The sequence below is a fragment of the Acanthochromis polyacanthus genome, chromosome 9 (genome assembly GCF_021347895.1).
Source record: "Acanthochromis polyacanthus isolate Apoly-LR-REF ecotype Palm Island chromosome 9, KAUST_Apoly_ChrSc, whole genome shotgun sequence".
NCBI lineage: Eukaryota > Metazoa > Chordata > Actinopteri > Pomacentridae > Acanthochromis > Acanthochromis polyacanthus.
Genome location: NC_067121.1, coordinates 4,232,174 through 4,249,878, shown reverse-complemented (window position 1 = coordinate 4,249,878; position 17,705 = coordinate 4,232,174). Strand labels below are relative to the sequence as shown.

The 17,705-nt window shown below is 38.3% G+C and overlaps 1 protein-coding gene across 2 annotated transcripts in view; it reads right to left on the bottom strand.

Annotated features, from left to right (window-relative positions):
* adcy8 (adenylate cyclase 8 (brain)) overlaps positions 1 to 17,705 on the bottom strand; it is a 128,329-nt gene that overhangs the window by 48,998 nt on the left and 61,626 nt on the right. For both annotated transcript variants that reach the window (XM_051953771.1, XM_051953772.1), the window contains exons 6-7: positions 17,415 to 17,573; positions 14,038 to 14,308 (exon numbers count right to left, since the gene is read on the bottom strand). In XM_051953771.1, coding sequence (XP_051809731.1) covers positions 14,038 to 14,308; positions 17,415 to 17,573 — 430 coding nt within the window. The remainder of the gene's footprint in view (positions 1 to 14,037; positions 14,309 to 17,414; positions 17,574 to 17,705) is intronic.

Here is a 17,705-nt window from a genome sequence, read left to right as displayed (position 1 = left end):
TTGAAACCTGGTCAGAGTCAATTAAATTGTCCAAAATGACAGTTAAAAAAAAAGATTAGTCTTAGAAAATAAAAAAAGGATGCCCTAGTGTCTCCATAAAGGTCCTGTAAGTGTATATATATGGTTGGATCCATATTTCTACTAAAATCCAGTCTTTGGTCCACATTTCTCCAACTTTTGAGGCTCGAACATCGGTAGAATCTGATGTGTTAAAGTTTGGCCAGACAAGGTTCCAGTTTCTTACTGTTTAGATTTTCAGACCAAAGATTGAAAATGTTTCTTTATTTCTACATTTTCAAGGACCAATATTTAAATATCTGTCCTCTGCTGGATCCATGTCATCATTTTGGTCGACTGCGAACTATTCTATCTTTGTCCTGTCCACACTTCATGGTCGTGTTATTTCCAATAAAGCTCTAAACTGCAGTCATTAATAATCTCCAGAAAGCTCCCATCAGATCCATATTAGCGTATAATGAAGCCGGTAGCAGTGAGAATAAACCCGACAGGTAACAGAGAAAAGAAAAGAATCCAGGGACCAGGATTCGTGTGAGAACACGCTGAAAATGAACTTTTAATGATCCATCTGAGTGTGATTTATTCCATCTGATGAGGTGAGACGGTGGACTTGGTGGGACATAAATTGAATTCCTCAACGTCTCCGTCATCACATCATTCTACCAATCTGCTTTAATGGTCTCCGACACTTTAAAGGGTAATTTGTCCGAAGTTTCCAGGTGGACACTCGGATTCGTCACTAATGGTGGAATGCTAACGGCTGCAGAAAATGATCCTTACGTATGACCTTTATTACTTTTAGTTCAAGTGCTTCTCCTCAGTTAGACTGACGTCTCCAGTGGAGAGTCCACTCACAGAGGAGGAAAAGCACTTAGAGTGACGTATTTGGTTTATTTCAGCTCCTCTGGAAATTATGCATTGTTGCTGTCGAGCTGCGAAGCCTCTCAAAGGCTCACTTTCACATTTCTTCACTCAGAGGTTCATTTCCTGCTTTCTAGGAATAGTTATGGTTTGATCCTGCAGTTTTACTTTTTATTTTACCAGGATTATGATGTTTCCCAAACATTAATGAGCAGTTTTTGTCCCTGAAACACCTCCAGGAATGTTTTTTAAGAGTTTGTGTCAATTATGTCTATTCAGACACTATTGTTGCTCCATCGTCTCAGATTTTGGGACACAAAAATAAGTTCTGCAAAGAATTCTGGCAGAATTTTGAGAATTTAACATGTTGTCAAACCTGTGATGTTTTTTCTGTTTACATTTGCAAAGCTATATCTTAGCTGTAAAACCATTTTAAATCATTAACATCTCCACAAACAAAACTCCAACAGTCATGAAATCTTGGAAAAGAAACAGACAGAATGTTTGACTGGATCCAGCAGAAGAAAAACTTTTAATTATTGGTCCTTGAAAATGCAACAAAGTCCAAAATTTTCTAAAGAAGCTGGCATAGTGTCTCCATGAGGTTCATATTAGTATATACAGTATATCTATGGATGGATCCATGTTTCTACTAGAATCCAGTCTTTGGTCCACATTTCTCCAACTGTTGAGGCTCTAACATCAGTAGAATCTGATGGGTTAAAGTTTGACCAGACAAGGTTCCAGTTTTTAGATGTTTAGACTAAATGTTGATGTGGACTCATTGGTAGGAACCAGAACCTGGAGTTCATAGAGGTCCAGATGTTCATAGAGGTCTAGATGTTCATAGAGGTCTAGATGTTCATAGAGGTCTAGATGTTCGTGGAGGTCTTGATGTTGATGTTCAAAGAAGTTTAGTCTGTTGCTGTTTTGACTTGAAATCTGTCCAAAAATAACTCAAAATGTATCAAAAATGACTCAAAATTTGTCCAAGATAAACTAAATTGTTTGCAAAACGAATATGAATTTGTCAAAAAAATTGCTTAAGTTTGTCCAAAGTAACTTAAAACTGTCCAGAATGACAATAGTGAGAAATTATTGGCCCCTAAATATGGAGAACAAAGGGCAAAATGTTCCAACCAAGGATGGTATAGTGTGTCCATAAAGACATTTCTAAGGACTAATAGTTGAACAATTGTCCTCTACTGGATCCATTCAAACATTTAGATCTGATGAAACTATTCTGTCTGTCACTATAATACAATGACTGAACTTTTTCACTTTGTTAATGGGTAATGGGATGTAGAAAAGATAAGTAAAGCCACTTAATGATGAGAATGAAATTTAGATAAATCCTTGACACTAAGAAATGAACATGTACTGAATTAAAACGCAGATTAAAGTCTCTGAGATGTAGACCAGAGAAAGGAAACATCTCGTCTGCCTGTTAAATAGTAAACGTGGATAAATAATGGCGCTGAACTGAGCTTGAACTCTCCTGCATTTAAATAAAACGCTTTGGCCTGCGTGTCACATAATTAACATATCAGCAGCCGCCACACAAAGCACACCGCCTTCATTAGAATAAAGACAATTAGGAGACGTTTGGTGCAATTAGTCGGGCATCAAACACTTGAAATGGAAGCGTTTCAGGGTCACGTTGTGGCGTCGACACATTGAACTTCATTATCAGCGCCGTTCAGGAGGATCTCGGCTCATTGTGTGGAGAATAAGGTGACGTTTATCGGGTCAACGCTGCTGACTTTAGCGTAGAAATTCAGCTTTATGTGCATTTCAATGCACTGCAGTCAAATTTCACAGCTTTTCAACATAATATAACAACACTAGATGTCAGAAACTGCAGTGCTGTTGCAGAAATTCACATAAATATAGATGTAAGTGTTACAAAAGTACACAACCTGCATCTTCAATCTTTTTACTGTTAGTTAGCATGCACATGAAACAAACTCAAGCTACATTTAGAAGCTAATCATTAAAAATATGCAGAATTAACCAAAGATTAGATTATTGGACTGTGAAAATCGACGACTCTAAGAAGGTAAAAAAGTGACAAATAGAAAATGTAAAGCAAGTTTTGCTACTAATTTTGATAAAAAACCTAAAAACTGATTTGTTAATGTCCACTTGAACTTTACAAATCAGTAGTTTTCTGTACGGTTAGAAGGAATTTAAAGGGATTATTTTGTTGTAGCTCTGTTTAGTACAAATTAAATGACAGCCCTCCACTCTACAAAGATGGTTTATTCCACCACTACTGTACAACTTTTAGTTTTGCTCTAAATGGGCAGATACATGCTGGACAAAGATTTGACTTATTTTGGATGCAATTTGAGTCATTTTGGTTAAATTTCAAGTCATAATGCGCAAAATTTGAGTAATTTTGGTAAATTCAAGACATTCTGATCAAATGTGAGTTGTTTTGGACAAAATTTCATGCATTTTGATTTAATTTTCAAAGTATTTTGATCAACATTGGAGACTTTCTTTGAAATTCTGAGACATTTTGAATATTTGGACAAGTTTAGTAACATATTGGATGACTTTTGAGATATTTTGATTAAACTTTGAGCCATTTTGTGTAAAACTGGAGTCATTGTGCATAAATTCTGAATGATTTCGGTCAAAATGTGGGTAATTTTGGTAAATTTAAGACATTCTGTATAAAATGTGAGTTATTTTGGATGAATTTTGATGCATTTTGGTAAAATTTTGCAGCTTTAAATGCTGCTGGCCCCGCCCCTTCAGGAAGAAGACTCTCTCTGCATCTGTGATTAACAGGAAAACAATCAATCACGGCAACAAAGTGCTGAGACGGTTCTGACTCATTAATCAGCCTCTAGCAGGTTCATCGGTGATGCTGATGTTGAAATATCGGCTTCGTACCGCAGATTTCAGGTTGATTAAGGGAAACGGTCCAGCTGACACGTAATAAATGAGGTCAAGTCGAGCTTTCAGGAATAATTTGGGAAACACATTATTCACCTTTTGGCTGATAAATGAGAAGAACACAACATTCATATCTGTGGATATGTTATACCTTCTGTCAAAACATCAAGTAAGAAACTGGACAAAGACGAGCTCCAGTAAAAAAAAATACGACTTTAAGATTTCCTTCAGAAAACTTCACTGTAACTCTTTATCTTCACACATGCAGCACAGAGAAGCTCCTAAAGTCGGCTTCATCGAATTCATTTCTGGAAACATTAGATAGAAAATCACTGACTTGAAGCAGAATGAAAGAAAAACTGCTGATGAACTTCCCAGACTGATTATTCATCACTAGTATCTGAAGTTTGACTCTTTTTCCACCCCTTCAGAGAAGCGACTAGAATCAAACATGAAAGCTTCTCTCTGTGAAGAAAAACTTTCAACATCTTGAACCTTTTGACCACTTTACATCCCTGAAAGATTTCCACTGTGAGCAGCTTCAAAGTCACAGAAAAACTGACTGATTGAAGTGAAAGTTGAGTATCTATTATACATTCCCGTCTTCTCAGAGGTTTGATGGAACGAGATGCAACTTTCATCAAGCAGAAGATTCAAACCCATGGTGACGTTTTTTACAGGAACTGTGCTTGCTGTTCTGTTCTTTAAATTCAATCTGACACGTCTCTGTCCGAGGAAATCTGAGATCTCAGCTTTAAGGAAAAGCCTGTTTTTACAAGGAGCCTCTTCGGAAATAGCAGGATCAAAGAAAATAACAATCCAAATCAAAAACATGGATTTAAACTTTCTTAGAGAACTTATAAACCTCAGTGAGAAGCTCAGTCTTTTTCGTAAAGCACCTTTAGAGATCGTGATGTTTCTGCGCAGCTTCAGATTCTTGGAATTCACTAATTTCTTTTTTGGGATCAAAAACTAAGTTCAGTATAACATTTCTGAGTGAATTTTAAAATTTCATGTGTTTTTAGACTTGAAAATTTTAATATGTTCACTTTCAAAACTTTGTCTTGTCTTCAATACCTCCAGAAATAAAACTACAGACATGAAATGTAGTGAGGACTCAGACAGAACAGTTTAAAATCGACCAAAATAATCAAATGGATCCAGCAGAGGACACATTTTTAGTCATCAGCCAATGAAAATGGAAAAAAGTGGAACATTTTCAATTAAAAATGTGTCTCCATAAAGTTCCTGTAAGTGTATATCTATGGATGGATCCATGTTTCTACTAAAATACAGTCTCTGGTCCACATTTCTACAACTTCTGAGGCTCTAACATCAGTAGAATCTGATGGGTTAAAGTTTGACCAGACAAGGTTCCAGTTTTTAGATGTTTAGACTAAATGTTGATGTGGACTCATTGATAGGAAACAGAACCTGGTGTTCATAGAGGTGTTCATAGTCGGGCTTCAGGTGCAACCACTCCACTGAGACTGCACTCCTATCAGTCACAGAATCTCTGCAGCTGGCGAGAGCTGCTGGTCAGTCCTCTGTCCTACTGCTGCTGGACTTGTCTGCTGCCTTTGACACCGTGAACCATCAAATCCTCCTTTCCACACTCTCTGAGCTCGGCATCTCAGGTTCTGTCCTAAGTCCTACCTCACAGGCAGATCCTTCAGAGTGTCATGGCGAGGGGAGGTGTCAAGGTCACATGGCCTATCAACAGGGGTCCCTCAGGGGTCAGTGCTTGGTCCCTTACTCTTTTCTCTGTACACCACCTCACTTGGTGCAGTGATCCGCTCCCATGGCTTCTCCTACCACTGTTATGCTGACGACACTCAGCTTTTCCTCTCTTTTCCACCTGACGACACAACAGTTTCAGCTCGGATATCAGCGTGTCTGGCTGATATCTCCACATGGATGAAGGAACGGCACCTTCAGCTGAATCTGTCTAAGACTGAACTCATGGTCTTTCCAGCTTGTCCATCTGTTCAGCCTCAGATCAGTGTCCAACTTCACTTGAGCCTACTTGTGCCCACAAACTCAGCCAGAAACCTGGGTGTCATGATTGATGACCAGCTGACCTTTAAGGCTCACGTGGCCTCAGTTTCTCGATCTACAACATCAGGAAGATCAGACCCTTCCTGACCCAACAGGCCACACAACTTCTGGTTCAGGCTCTTGTGATGTCACGCATTGACTACTGCAACTCTCTTCTGGCAGGTCTCCCTGCATGTACAGTCAAACCTCTACAGATGATCCAGAATGCAGCAGCACGTCTGGTCTTCAACCAGCCCAAAAGAGCTCTTGTCACTCCCCTGTTCATCTCCCTTCACTGGCTTCCAGTTGCAGCCAGAATCAAATTCAAAACTCTCCTCCTGGCTTACAAAACATTTACAAGAACGGCCCCAGCCTACCTGGATTCCCTGATCCAGGTCTACTCCCCTTCACGCCCACTTCGCTCTGCATGTGAGAGATGCCTGGTGCTTCCAGCCCAGCACGGCTCGAAATCTCTAACCAGACTCTTCTCCTCTGTTGTTTCCAAATGGTGGAACAAACTAACAAACTCTGTGCGTTCTGCGAGTCCCTTTCTACTTTTAAGAGACAATTGAAGACTCAATTGTTCAGAGAACACCTAGGCACTTAATCCGACTCCACCTTAGGGGTAGAATAAGTCAGGTGGTACAAAACCCAGCACTTATTTAGCACTGACAAAGTTGAAAAAACCAAAAAACAAACAAAAAAGGGCGGGCGGGGGTGGTGGTGGTTGGCACTTCGTCTGCAACTTGATGGCAACACCTTTGACCAATCACACTTGAAGCACTTTTTGTACTTACTGCAGGTTTTTCCTTATGTCTGAATTCTTGCTTGTGTTGTACGTCGCTTTGGACAAAAGCGTCTGCTAAATGAAATTGTAGAATTGTAGCTGTTCATAGAGGTCTAGATGTTCATAGAGGTCTAGATGTTCATAGAGGTCTAAATGTTGATGTTCATAGAGGTCTAGATGTTCATCGAGGTCTAAATGTTGATGTTCATAGAGGTCTAGATGTTCATAGAGGTCTAGATGTTCATAGAGGTCTAGATGTTCATAGAGGTCTAAATGTTGATGTTCATAGAGGTCTAGATGTTCATAGAGGTCTAGATGTTCATAGAGGTCTAGATGTTCATAGAGGTCTAGATGTTGATGTTCATAGAGGTCTAGCTGTTCATAGAGGTCTAGATGTTCATAGAGGTCTAGATGTTCATAGAGGTCTAGATGTTCATAGAGGTCTAGATGTTCATAGAGGTCTAGATGTTCATAGAGGTCTAGATGTTGATGTTCATAGAGGTCAAGATGTTCATAGAGGTCTAGATGTTCATAGAGGTCTAGATGTTAATAGAGGTCGAGATGTTCATAGAGGTCTAGGTGTTCATAGAGGTCTAGATGTTAATAGAGGTCGAGATGTTCATAGAGGTCTAGGTGTTCATAGAGGTCTAGGTGTTCATAGAGGTCAAGATGTTCATAGAGGTCTAGATGTTGGTGTTCATAGAGTTAAATGTGTAGAGTTAGAAGCTGCTTCATTTAATGATGTATGAGACTGATTTTGTCTTATTAAATACACAGTCAGGAACTTTCTGGGGCATTAAAACCGCTTTTGCTGGAAAATATGGCACTTTTCCCCCTATTTTTACAGGCCAATAATTCAACAATGTGAGGTGAAACATATGAAGTTTACCTAAATGAACTTTCTGGGACAGCAATGCCACTTTTGTTTAAAATTTTGCGCCATTTTCAAGACGCGATAACTAAAAATTCGCCTCCTGAAGCTATTCTGTCTGTGTTTTCACCAAATTTCACGGCTGTGATGTGAAACTAGATACTGACGCTTTAAAATGGTTTCATGTTTCTTCTGAGGGTGAAATCCTAAACAATCTGAAAACACATGAAATCTGGGTGAGATTCTCGGCCTCAGCCTTTGCCTCGTGGTCAGTGTGATGAGAGGCAATGCTGTGATTGTTGTGGCGTCTCTAAAGGCCACATGCTTCCATCTCTGGCATTTCCCGTCTTTCTAGCGGTTTGCCGTAAGCGGTTACATGTATGATACATATTAATAACAGGACTCGTTGGCCCGCTGGAAATGCCAACGCATGATGCCAGGAAAAGGCCAAGTAGAGGTGGGGTGAGCTCGGACAGCGCCAACACAAAGCGTAATGTCAGAGGATTTCCATGCGCTGGACGCCTCACATGTCCTGCAGTGTGACAGATTAACTCAAAGTGTAATTCACTGTCTTGTTTGGACGCGGTGCAGGCGGTTATGTAAAACTACAATCAGGCTTCAGGGCAAAACACGGATGTGGAGCGACGCTGCAGCACAAACAGGAGTATCTGGACAAACACCAGACGACAGAGGTTTGCTTTGTTCCTAAAGAGAAACTCAACAATAACCAGTTTTCTCTGTTGCACCAACAAGTTGACATTGATCTGATAACTTAAAAACAAAGAGTCAAGTTCCCATCGTTCTCTGACGTTGTTTTTATGATGTCAACAAAAAACTTGCTTTGTTATTAAACTGACAAGACTTAAATGCTTCAAATGTGCCACATTTTCAACACAAGAAAAGCACTCAGAGCTCCGTACTCCACCAAGGCTGCTCAGTCGTAAAATTTTTGATGAGTTCTGAACAGTTTTCTACGTCATTTTAAAATTATACAAAACATGTGGATGCATGTTGTATTCATTCTGGGTCACTTTTGACCATATTTTCAATCATTTTGGATGAATTCTGAGTCACTTTGCAGAATTTTTTAGGTCTTTTTCAACAGGTTAGAGTGCATGAAGACTCTTGTGTTCACTCTTACAGCAGAGCATTTAGTGAGTTTTGTTCGTGGTTCAGACATTTGAGAGTTTTCAAGTCAGTTTTGGATTCATTTTGGGTGATTCTGGACAAAGTCTGAGTAACTGTGAAGATGTTTTGTTTGACTTTAGATGAGTTCTGAGCAGCTTTCTCCATCTTTTGAAAAAGCTTGGATAAAGTTTGGGATGCATGTTGAGACATTTTGCACTAATTTTGAATCATTTTCTTAATCATATTTTCAGTATTTTTGGACACATTTTGAGTCATTTTGGAGTATTTTTTTTTTACATCATTACATGTTCACTCTAACAGCAGAGTATTTGGTGAACTCAGTTTGTGGCTTTAGGGTTTTCAAGTCAATTTGGACTAATTTTGAGTGATTTTAGACAAAATTTGAGCCACTGTGAACAATTTTGGATTGATTTAGACGCGTTTTAAGTAGTTTTGGACAAATTCTGTTACTATTGAAAAACATTTGGATGAATGTCGAGTCATTTTGAACTAAATTTGAGTCACTTTTGATCATATTTTCAATCATTCTTATCGAGTTTTGAGTCATTTTGGAGATTTTTTTGGTCATTTTCTACAGCTTAGAGTGCATGAGGACTTTTGTGTTCACTCAGAACAGACTATTTGGTGAATTTTGTTCATGGTTCATAAATTATAGAATTTTCACATCAATTCTGGACAAATTTTGAGTCAAAGCTTGACTTTTGGACAAAGTTTAAGTCAATGTGAACACATTTTTTTTTAAAATTTTAGACGAGCTCTGAACAGTTTTCTACGTCTTTTGAAGGATTTAGAAAAATGTGAATGCATGTCGAGCCATTTAATTTTGAGTCACTGTGATCGTATTTTCAATCATTTTGAATGAGTTTTGAGTCATTTTAGACATTTTTTATGCCATTTTCACCAGGCAAGAGTGCATGAAGACTGTTGTGTTCACTCTTACAGCAGAGTATTTAGTGAGTTCTGTTTGTGATTCAGACATTTTAGAGTTTTCAGATCAATTTTGGACTCATTTTGGGTGATTCTGGACAAAGTCTAAGTAACTCTAAAGATATTTTGTTTCGTTTTGGATACGTTTTGAGTCATTTTGGAGAACGTTTTAGGTCATTTTTGACAGATTTGAGTGCACAACGGCTCTCATGCTCATTCTCGCAGAACATTTGTAGAGTTTTGTTCGTGATTCAGATGTTTAGAAGAAGCAGCTGCAGAAAGTAAACAAACTAAGCTGCTCATTCTGATTGGTTCATGCTGTACGACTGTTGGATCCTCGGTAATAAGTGGATTAAAAAGTCTTACTCTACTGAAGTAGTTCAAAGGAGCTGAAGGAATGAAAGCAGTAAACATCTTCATATTCTCTCTGCTCTTCATTTTCTTTTACACGTAAAGGTTTGAAGTCGTTCCAAAGCAATAAAAACAGAGCTTAAATCCTTCCAGCTCCACGGTCAGGCTGCTTTTCTGGTGAGTCTCTAAAGTGAAAACGAGGTGGAGTGAATTAGGTCGGAGGAGACGGAGCTGCTACTGTTCATTTTAAAGTGAGTTTCTTCAGCAGAACTGGAGTGAAACGTGGAAATCAGCCCATTTGTGTTTGGCCTGGCTTTCACAGGAAGTAAATGAAACACTCAACCTCCTTTAGGTGAAGCGCTGTGACGCTGCAATGCATCATGGGAGCCAGTAGTTGCACAGCAAGCATTAAAGAGGTAAAGACAGGACCACCGAGCCAGGAGGCTGCAGATGATCCCAGCGACGGACCGAACACAACGTCATTTATTCATCAAGTCTCAGTGTGCAGCAATGATTGGACGGAAACAGACGGAAACAGACACTAAATACAGTTTTTATGGCAGTTATCGGCTCAGCAGAGGCTAAATTTTAAAATACTGGTTCTTAAAAACGGGAAAAAACTGAAACATTTTCCATCCAGGCTGGTCTAGTGTCTCCATAAAGTTCCTGTAAGTCTATACATATGGATTTCATACTAAAATCCAGTCTTTGGTCCACATTTCTCCAACTTTTGAGGCTCTAACATCAGTAGAATCTGATAGGTTAAAGTTTGACCAGACAAGGTTCCAGTTTTTAGATATTTTGACCTGAAATTTGTCTGAAATGACTCTAAATTGTCCAAACTAACTTAAAACAGGTCCAGAATTAGTCAAGATTTGTCCAAAATACGATAGATAGTCCAAAGTGACTCAAAATTGACCTAAACCTTTGAAAATGTGTCCAAATCTGTCCTAGAGAAAATAAAGATTGTCGAAAATAACTGGAAACCTTTCAAAGATGTCCTGACACTCATCCAAGATAACTATAAATATGTCCGAAACTACATGAAACCTGCCTTAAATGATGCATATTTACTCATAATAACTTGAATTCTGTCCTAAATTATGCAAACAAAGTTTAAAAAATGAGACTATGTCCAACCAATAGTGGTCTAGTGTCTCCATAAAGTTCCTGTAAGCGTAAATACATGGATGGATCCATATTTCTACTAAAATACAGTCCAACTTCAGAGGCTCTAACATCAGTGTCAAAGATACATTTGAGTCAAAGTTTGATTTTTGGACAAAGTTTGAGTCAATGTGAACACTTTTTCTGGATTTTAGACTAGTTTTGTGCAACTCTTAAAAAAATGTGAAAAATTTGGGATTCATACTGAGTAATTCTGAGATCAATTTAAGTCGTGTTTGATCATATTTTCAATAATTTTGAACGAATTTTGAGTCATTTCAGAGAATTTTCACATAATTTTTGACAGGTTACAGAGACTGTTGTGTTCACACTTATAGTCAACAGCACAACATTTAGAGAATTTAACTTGTGGCTTTCGACTTTCCAAGTCAATTTCAACTAATTTTGAGTGATTTTAGACAAAGTTTGAGTCACTGTGAACACTTTTGGATTGATTTAGACGAGTTTTAGGAAGGTTTGGACAAATTCTACATCTTTTGAAAAACTTTTGGATGCATATCGAGTCATTTTGAAATGAAATTTTGATGTTGATTTTGATTGAATTTCACCCTCAAAGGAGGAACTTTAAAATCCCAGCAGACCATGTCTGCTATGCAAACGTGTCTGATTCTGTGATATCTGACGTCTTTGTCTGTATTTTCTTGGAATACTGACATTAATAAAGCATCAGTCCGCCTGTATTTATGACTGTATGCATGAACGTCACTTACGGTTTAAAATCACACCACTTTTCACTCTCTGCCGTAGAATAACAAAGCATTTCTTTTCTTTCTTCCAGTACATTCACTCTTAGACTCTAATATTCCAGTCGAAGGCGGTGAAGCTGAAAACTGAATCCGACCGGCAGCAGGACAGAAAACCACCGGAGAGACGAGAAAGACTTCAGAACTCCTTTGATATGCAAAGAGCCGTCCTGACAGGCTTTCATTGTGCCAGAAACAAAGAGGTGACACTTCTCAGAAAAGAAAAAAAACATTCCTGTGAATCCGAAGCGAATATAAGCTCCTGACAGGAGGAGGAGCAGCTCAGATACGTTCAGAGTTCAGCGTTTCTGCAAGAACTACCAGAAAACCCAGGTTCTGAACCGAGTCGAGATAGACTTCAGAGTTCATGAAGGCTGGAAAACCCTCATTCATGATGTTCAGCTGCAGCGATTTGCACGATGGAAGGACTTTTAGTATTTACCGTCAGTTATAAAGGAAAGTAATCACTTCAAATCAGCTTTTTTTTAAAAAAATTAATAGAAAACCTCTAAAACATCTAAAGTCTGTATAGTCGTCCAGGCGTCACAATCTAAACACTAAATCTGGTTTTTGGTTAATTTTTCCTGTAACCTACATCCTGCATTGATATAGTGACATGTATTATAGTTTCTCATATCTAGAAGATCTAGAACCCATAAAATTTACCCAGAATACAGTTTATCTGGTGGATTACCAGAAAACAGAAACACATCCAGGGAACCAATGATTGTTTGTAGGACTCTAAACTGTTCACACTAGGATACATCCCATAATACTGATGGTCACCAGGATACATCCCATAATACTGATGATCACCAGGATACATCCCATAATACTGATGATCACCAGGATACATCCCATAATACTGATGGTCACCAGGATACATCCCATAATACTGATGATCACAGCTGGTTCTAACATGGACTGGAAAGGTTTGGAGTCATTTTGAACCATTTTATTGGAACTTTAGTGAATGTTGAACTGATCTAAGACAGGTTTGGAATCATCTGGACACATTTTGAACCATTTCTGAGACTTTGGACCAAACCGAGTCTTTTCAGATCATTTCTGAGACATTTTTAACAAGTTGTTGTCATTCTGGCCAAGGTTCAAGTCACTTTGGAAAAGCTTTGAGGCATTTTGGACAGATGTTAGGACCTCTGGACACATTAGGAGTCATTCTGGGAAGGATCTGATGCAGTTTGAATGAGATTTTAGACTATTTTTAAGTAACTTTGGACAAACTGAAACAGATACTTACGTCATAGATATTAAACTGCTGAAACTATGATACATCCCATAATACCGATGCTCAAAGATGGTTTTAAAAAATGAACAAAAACAGATTCAGTGTTCAGACTGTGACACCTGGAGTGGATCAAATTGTTTGTTTTGCATCTTTTTGTGGTGATTTTGAATCACTTTTGGTCATTTTACGTCAAATTTAGTTTGTTTTGTGTCACATTTTAGTTTTGCATCTTTTTGTGTTTATTCTGCGTTACTTAAACTGCTGTTGAAACTAGGATATATCCCATAATACTAATGCTCCAAGTTCTTTCTAGAAAAAATGGTCTGAAATGCACTGTAAAGTGAACCAGATAACAGATTTATGAACTACCAACGAAAACAGCCATGAATCCAAACAATATAACAGATTTAGAAAGTTATAAGCCAGAGAAGCCTCTCCTGCCTCTAAACATCGTTCTTCACAGAATAAAAAAACCTAAATTATTGTCTACAGCCCTGAGCGGCCGTCGGCGTGAAGCCTGATGTGCTGTCGGATGGAGGAGGATCGAGGAGGACGTTGAAATGAGGCCACACAATCAGAAGCTCGTCATCCAAGCACACACTGACGCGTTGCCACGGCAACACATTCTCTCCGCAGAGCGCCATCCACTCGTTCCCAGAGATTAAAAAGAAAAACACAAAAAGAAAAGAGAGACAAAAACGACCAACAAACAGGCGAGAACATCTCCCATGCACCGCGAAGAGCGCCCATCCTGACGAACACCTCCGTCCTGCTGGAGGCTCAAACTCTAGCAAGCAACATTCTTCTTTTAAGTGTTTACAGGATGTTTCTGTTTACTGATTGCAGTTTTTCCACCTTTAACCCTGCAGGACCGGCTGCAGTCGGATGGACCTTCTTCCACAGTGTGTCAAAGTGCACAACGCCTCGCGGGTTTCGGCGGAAGACTTACGTTCTGCTTCCCCACGATGTTGTCGAAGGGCAGCTCGGGGCTCCAGGACGCCTCGTTGAAGGTGGTGCTGCTGGCCCGTCGGTCGGCCGAGCTCGCCGCCTCCTTCATGATGTCCTCGGGCAGCGTCAGCAGACTCTCCTCCGGCTGCTTGATCAGGTACGTCTCGATGTTGTGGCGCCGTAGGAAGTCGTTGCGGTCCTTCCCGTGGCCTTCCTCCACCTCGTAGTCGCCGTTCAGGCAGTCCAGAGCGGCTTTGGAGATGTGGATCCTCCTGAAATGAAACCAAAAATAATCGTTTTAACTTCTGCTTTGTGCTACAGAAACTCCAGAGAAAATATCTGGATGTTTAGTCAGTGAAAGTTCCAGTTCCTTCATGACAAATTCCTTTTTTTTCCTGCATCTTCCTCACTGTTTCTGCTGGGTTTTTTTTTTAAGATTTATTACGAGTTTGTTTGCTGAAAACACTGAGACTGAGCTAGATTTTTGAATGGATGTTGTCATGTCCTGCTACAAAGCAAAGTTCTTGATGTTTGATGAAACAGAAACTTTGTTCCTAATTGGTTCAGCTTAAAATATTTAAAGTTTATTGAACTTCTTTTCGAAAGTTACTTAAAAATTAAAATAATCAGAAATGACTCAAAATTGTCCAAAATCACAAAAAAAATCTCCAAATTAATCAACGTTGTTCAAAATGACTTAAAAATATTTCCAAAATTACACAAATTTATCCACAGTAACTCAAAAAATGTCCAAAATAACTCACACTTGTCCAAAATGATTAAACAAATCTTGTCCAAAATGGGTCAAAATCATTAATAATAACTAAGAATCTGCACAAAATGAGTCAAAACTGTCCTAAAATGGTCTCCAATGAAAATATCTGGATGTTTAGTTGGCGCAAGTTTGTTTCTTCACGACAAATTCCACTTTTTCCTGCAACTTACTCACTGTGTCTGCTGTTTTGTTTTGTTTTCTTTGGGCAGATTTATTAGAATTTGTTTGCTGGAAACACTCGGACCGAACCAAAAAAAAAAACAAGAACAAAACAAGGAACTAAAAGAAGCTGCTGGAGTCACAGAATGTTGGTGTCATCTGGAGGGCATGCAATGAACTGATTTATTGCAAAAAAAAAAAAAAAAAAAAAAACATTCATTAGGATCGCCTGCAGGCACCCTAAAATCCAAAGACATCATGTGTTTTTACTGTTCTGGAACAAGATATGTTTCTATGCAGATGATACTGACTTTTATCAACAATACAGCTGAGAATTATTCTCTTCATTAGTTGAACCGCAGGTTATTTTTCATGATTATCCAGTTAGTCTGATCAGAAATTACACAAATGTCCATGAGAATCCTCTGCAGTTTTTCTGAAGATCTAAAGATATCTTAAGAATATCTTTATCTAAAGATATATTTTAAGGTTTTGTAATCTTCATATTCAAGAAACTGCAACCAGACATTGCCTTTTAGTTCTGCATGGAATTTGACTCATAAGATGACAAAAACGTAACAAAAAATGACACAGCTGAGATAAAACTACGAAAAACAGACACAAAACAGAACACGACTCCTTGTGTTGTTCCCTAAACTTCTGTCTGATGAGATACGTTTCTACGCAGATGACACTGGATTTTTACCAACAATACAGCTGACAATTATTCTCTTCATGAGTTGACCTGCAGGTTATTTTTCATGATCATCCAGTTAGTTCTTTATCACAAATTAGACAAATGTCCATGAGAAACAGCTGCAGTTTTTCCTGAAAATCCAAAGACATCAAATTTTACTGTTTTGTAATCTGAAAAAAACCCCAAAACAAACAAACAAAAAACAGGAAACCCTCATATTTAAGAAGCTGCATCCAGACAAAGGTAATAATAAAGTTGGTTTTAGAGGAAAAATGAACAGAAGTTAGTAAAAAAAAAGAAAATATGTCCAAAAAAGACTCAAAATGATGCAACTACTTCCTGTATTCTGAGGAGGTAGGAACATTTAAATAAAGTAAATTTAAAGGATTCATTTTGTCACTGCAGTGAAAACATAAAAACAAATGTCTTCCCTGAGTGTTAAGTGAGCATTAAAGAGTCAAAGGTTTGCTAAATGTGACTCTGTTTTTTAGATTCATGGACGTCATAATCTGCATCCAGACGTCTGAAGAGGTTTTATTTCTTCACTCATTTAATCAGGAATTTGAATTTATGTCTTTGCTGCTCAGATGGGAGATTTTATATGAGGAGAAATGTAATTCCAGCAGCAGAGTTTCCATCAGCTCAGTACAGAAACACCTTCAGCCGGTTAAAGAATGAAATCCTGAAGGTTCTCTGACTTCCAGCTGTGATCAGAGGACGTCTCATCAGGAGATGTTTGGCTTCGTTATGCAACCGAGCCGAGCTCCAGTGCAGCTCCAGCACAGATGCAGGACGTTTAAAACCGGAGGAATAATCCAGCCGCCGCTCAAGGTCGAACACAGAATCTGGCAGAGAAACGCTTTAAAGTGATCACAGCCAAATGTCCCGTCGCTGCAGCAAAAACACGTCCAGCCTCAAAGTTAGAGAGAAAACAGGCCGTCTGACAGCTCAAAGGGTCAAAAGATCCGGTCTGACAGAAAAATATGCATTAAAAACTGTGGAAATAAGTTTTTTTTTATTAGATTTAACTGCAGTAAACTGTAGTTTTATTTGTATAAATACAGATGACTGATGTGGACTTATTTTGTGAAATTACAAAATATTATCGCTGATAGAAACAAATAATTCCCATTTTTAAAACCCTAATATGCAGATTTCTTCTTTCAAATAAAGGAAAGCATCCATAAAATAATTCTACTTTATGCTGATTTAAATAAAACTAATTACTTCTATCATGTGGACATTAAAAAAATCACTCAGAAGCATGAGTAAAGTTACTAAAAAATATCCAGAATAACTTGAAACATGTCCCAAGTTATTAAGAATAGCAAAAAGAAAAAAAAGACTCAAAATTTTCCCAAAATGGCTGAAAAACCGTCCTAAATAACTTGAACTATATGACTCAAAGCACATAAAAATTCACATTTCTTACATTTTAATTAATTTATTGTATATATTTTTAAAGACATAACATATACTGTATGTTTGATGGGTTATTTTTTACATATAAGGAAAAATTATTTTATTTTTTCCAGTATTTTTCACATCTACAAACTTTATTCTCTATTTCTAAAACATTTTGTAATGTTATTATAAACATATATTATCTGGCAGATACGATATTTTAGGGTTTTCTATAAAAATAATGGAAAGTGAACCATGTAGCAGCATCATTTGGTTGAAAGAATCAAAATACCAGCCATCTTTTTATTGATTTATTGAACTGAAATGAAAATGTTCTCCTCACCCTGGGATTCCTCCAGACTCCAGCTTGTTGGCGATGTCCACGTCCCACGACCAGACGTCAAACTGCCACTTCCTGAGGCCCAGAACGCCGCAGAGAACCGAGCCGGAGTGGATCCCGATGCGCATGTCGATGTTGTGTTTCGTACGCGATCTCACGTATCTGAAAGAAAAAAACAACAAAACCACAATCAGCACGATGACGGAGTTTGTTTATTTCAGCTTTCTGTAAACTCAACCATCTCACACCAAAACACTGAATCATGACACATTTACTCTGCCAAGGAATGGTGAT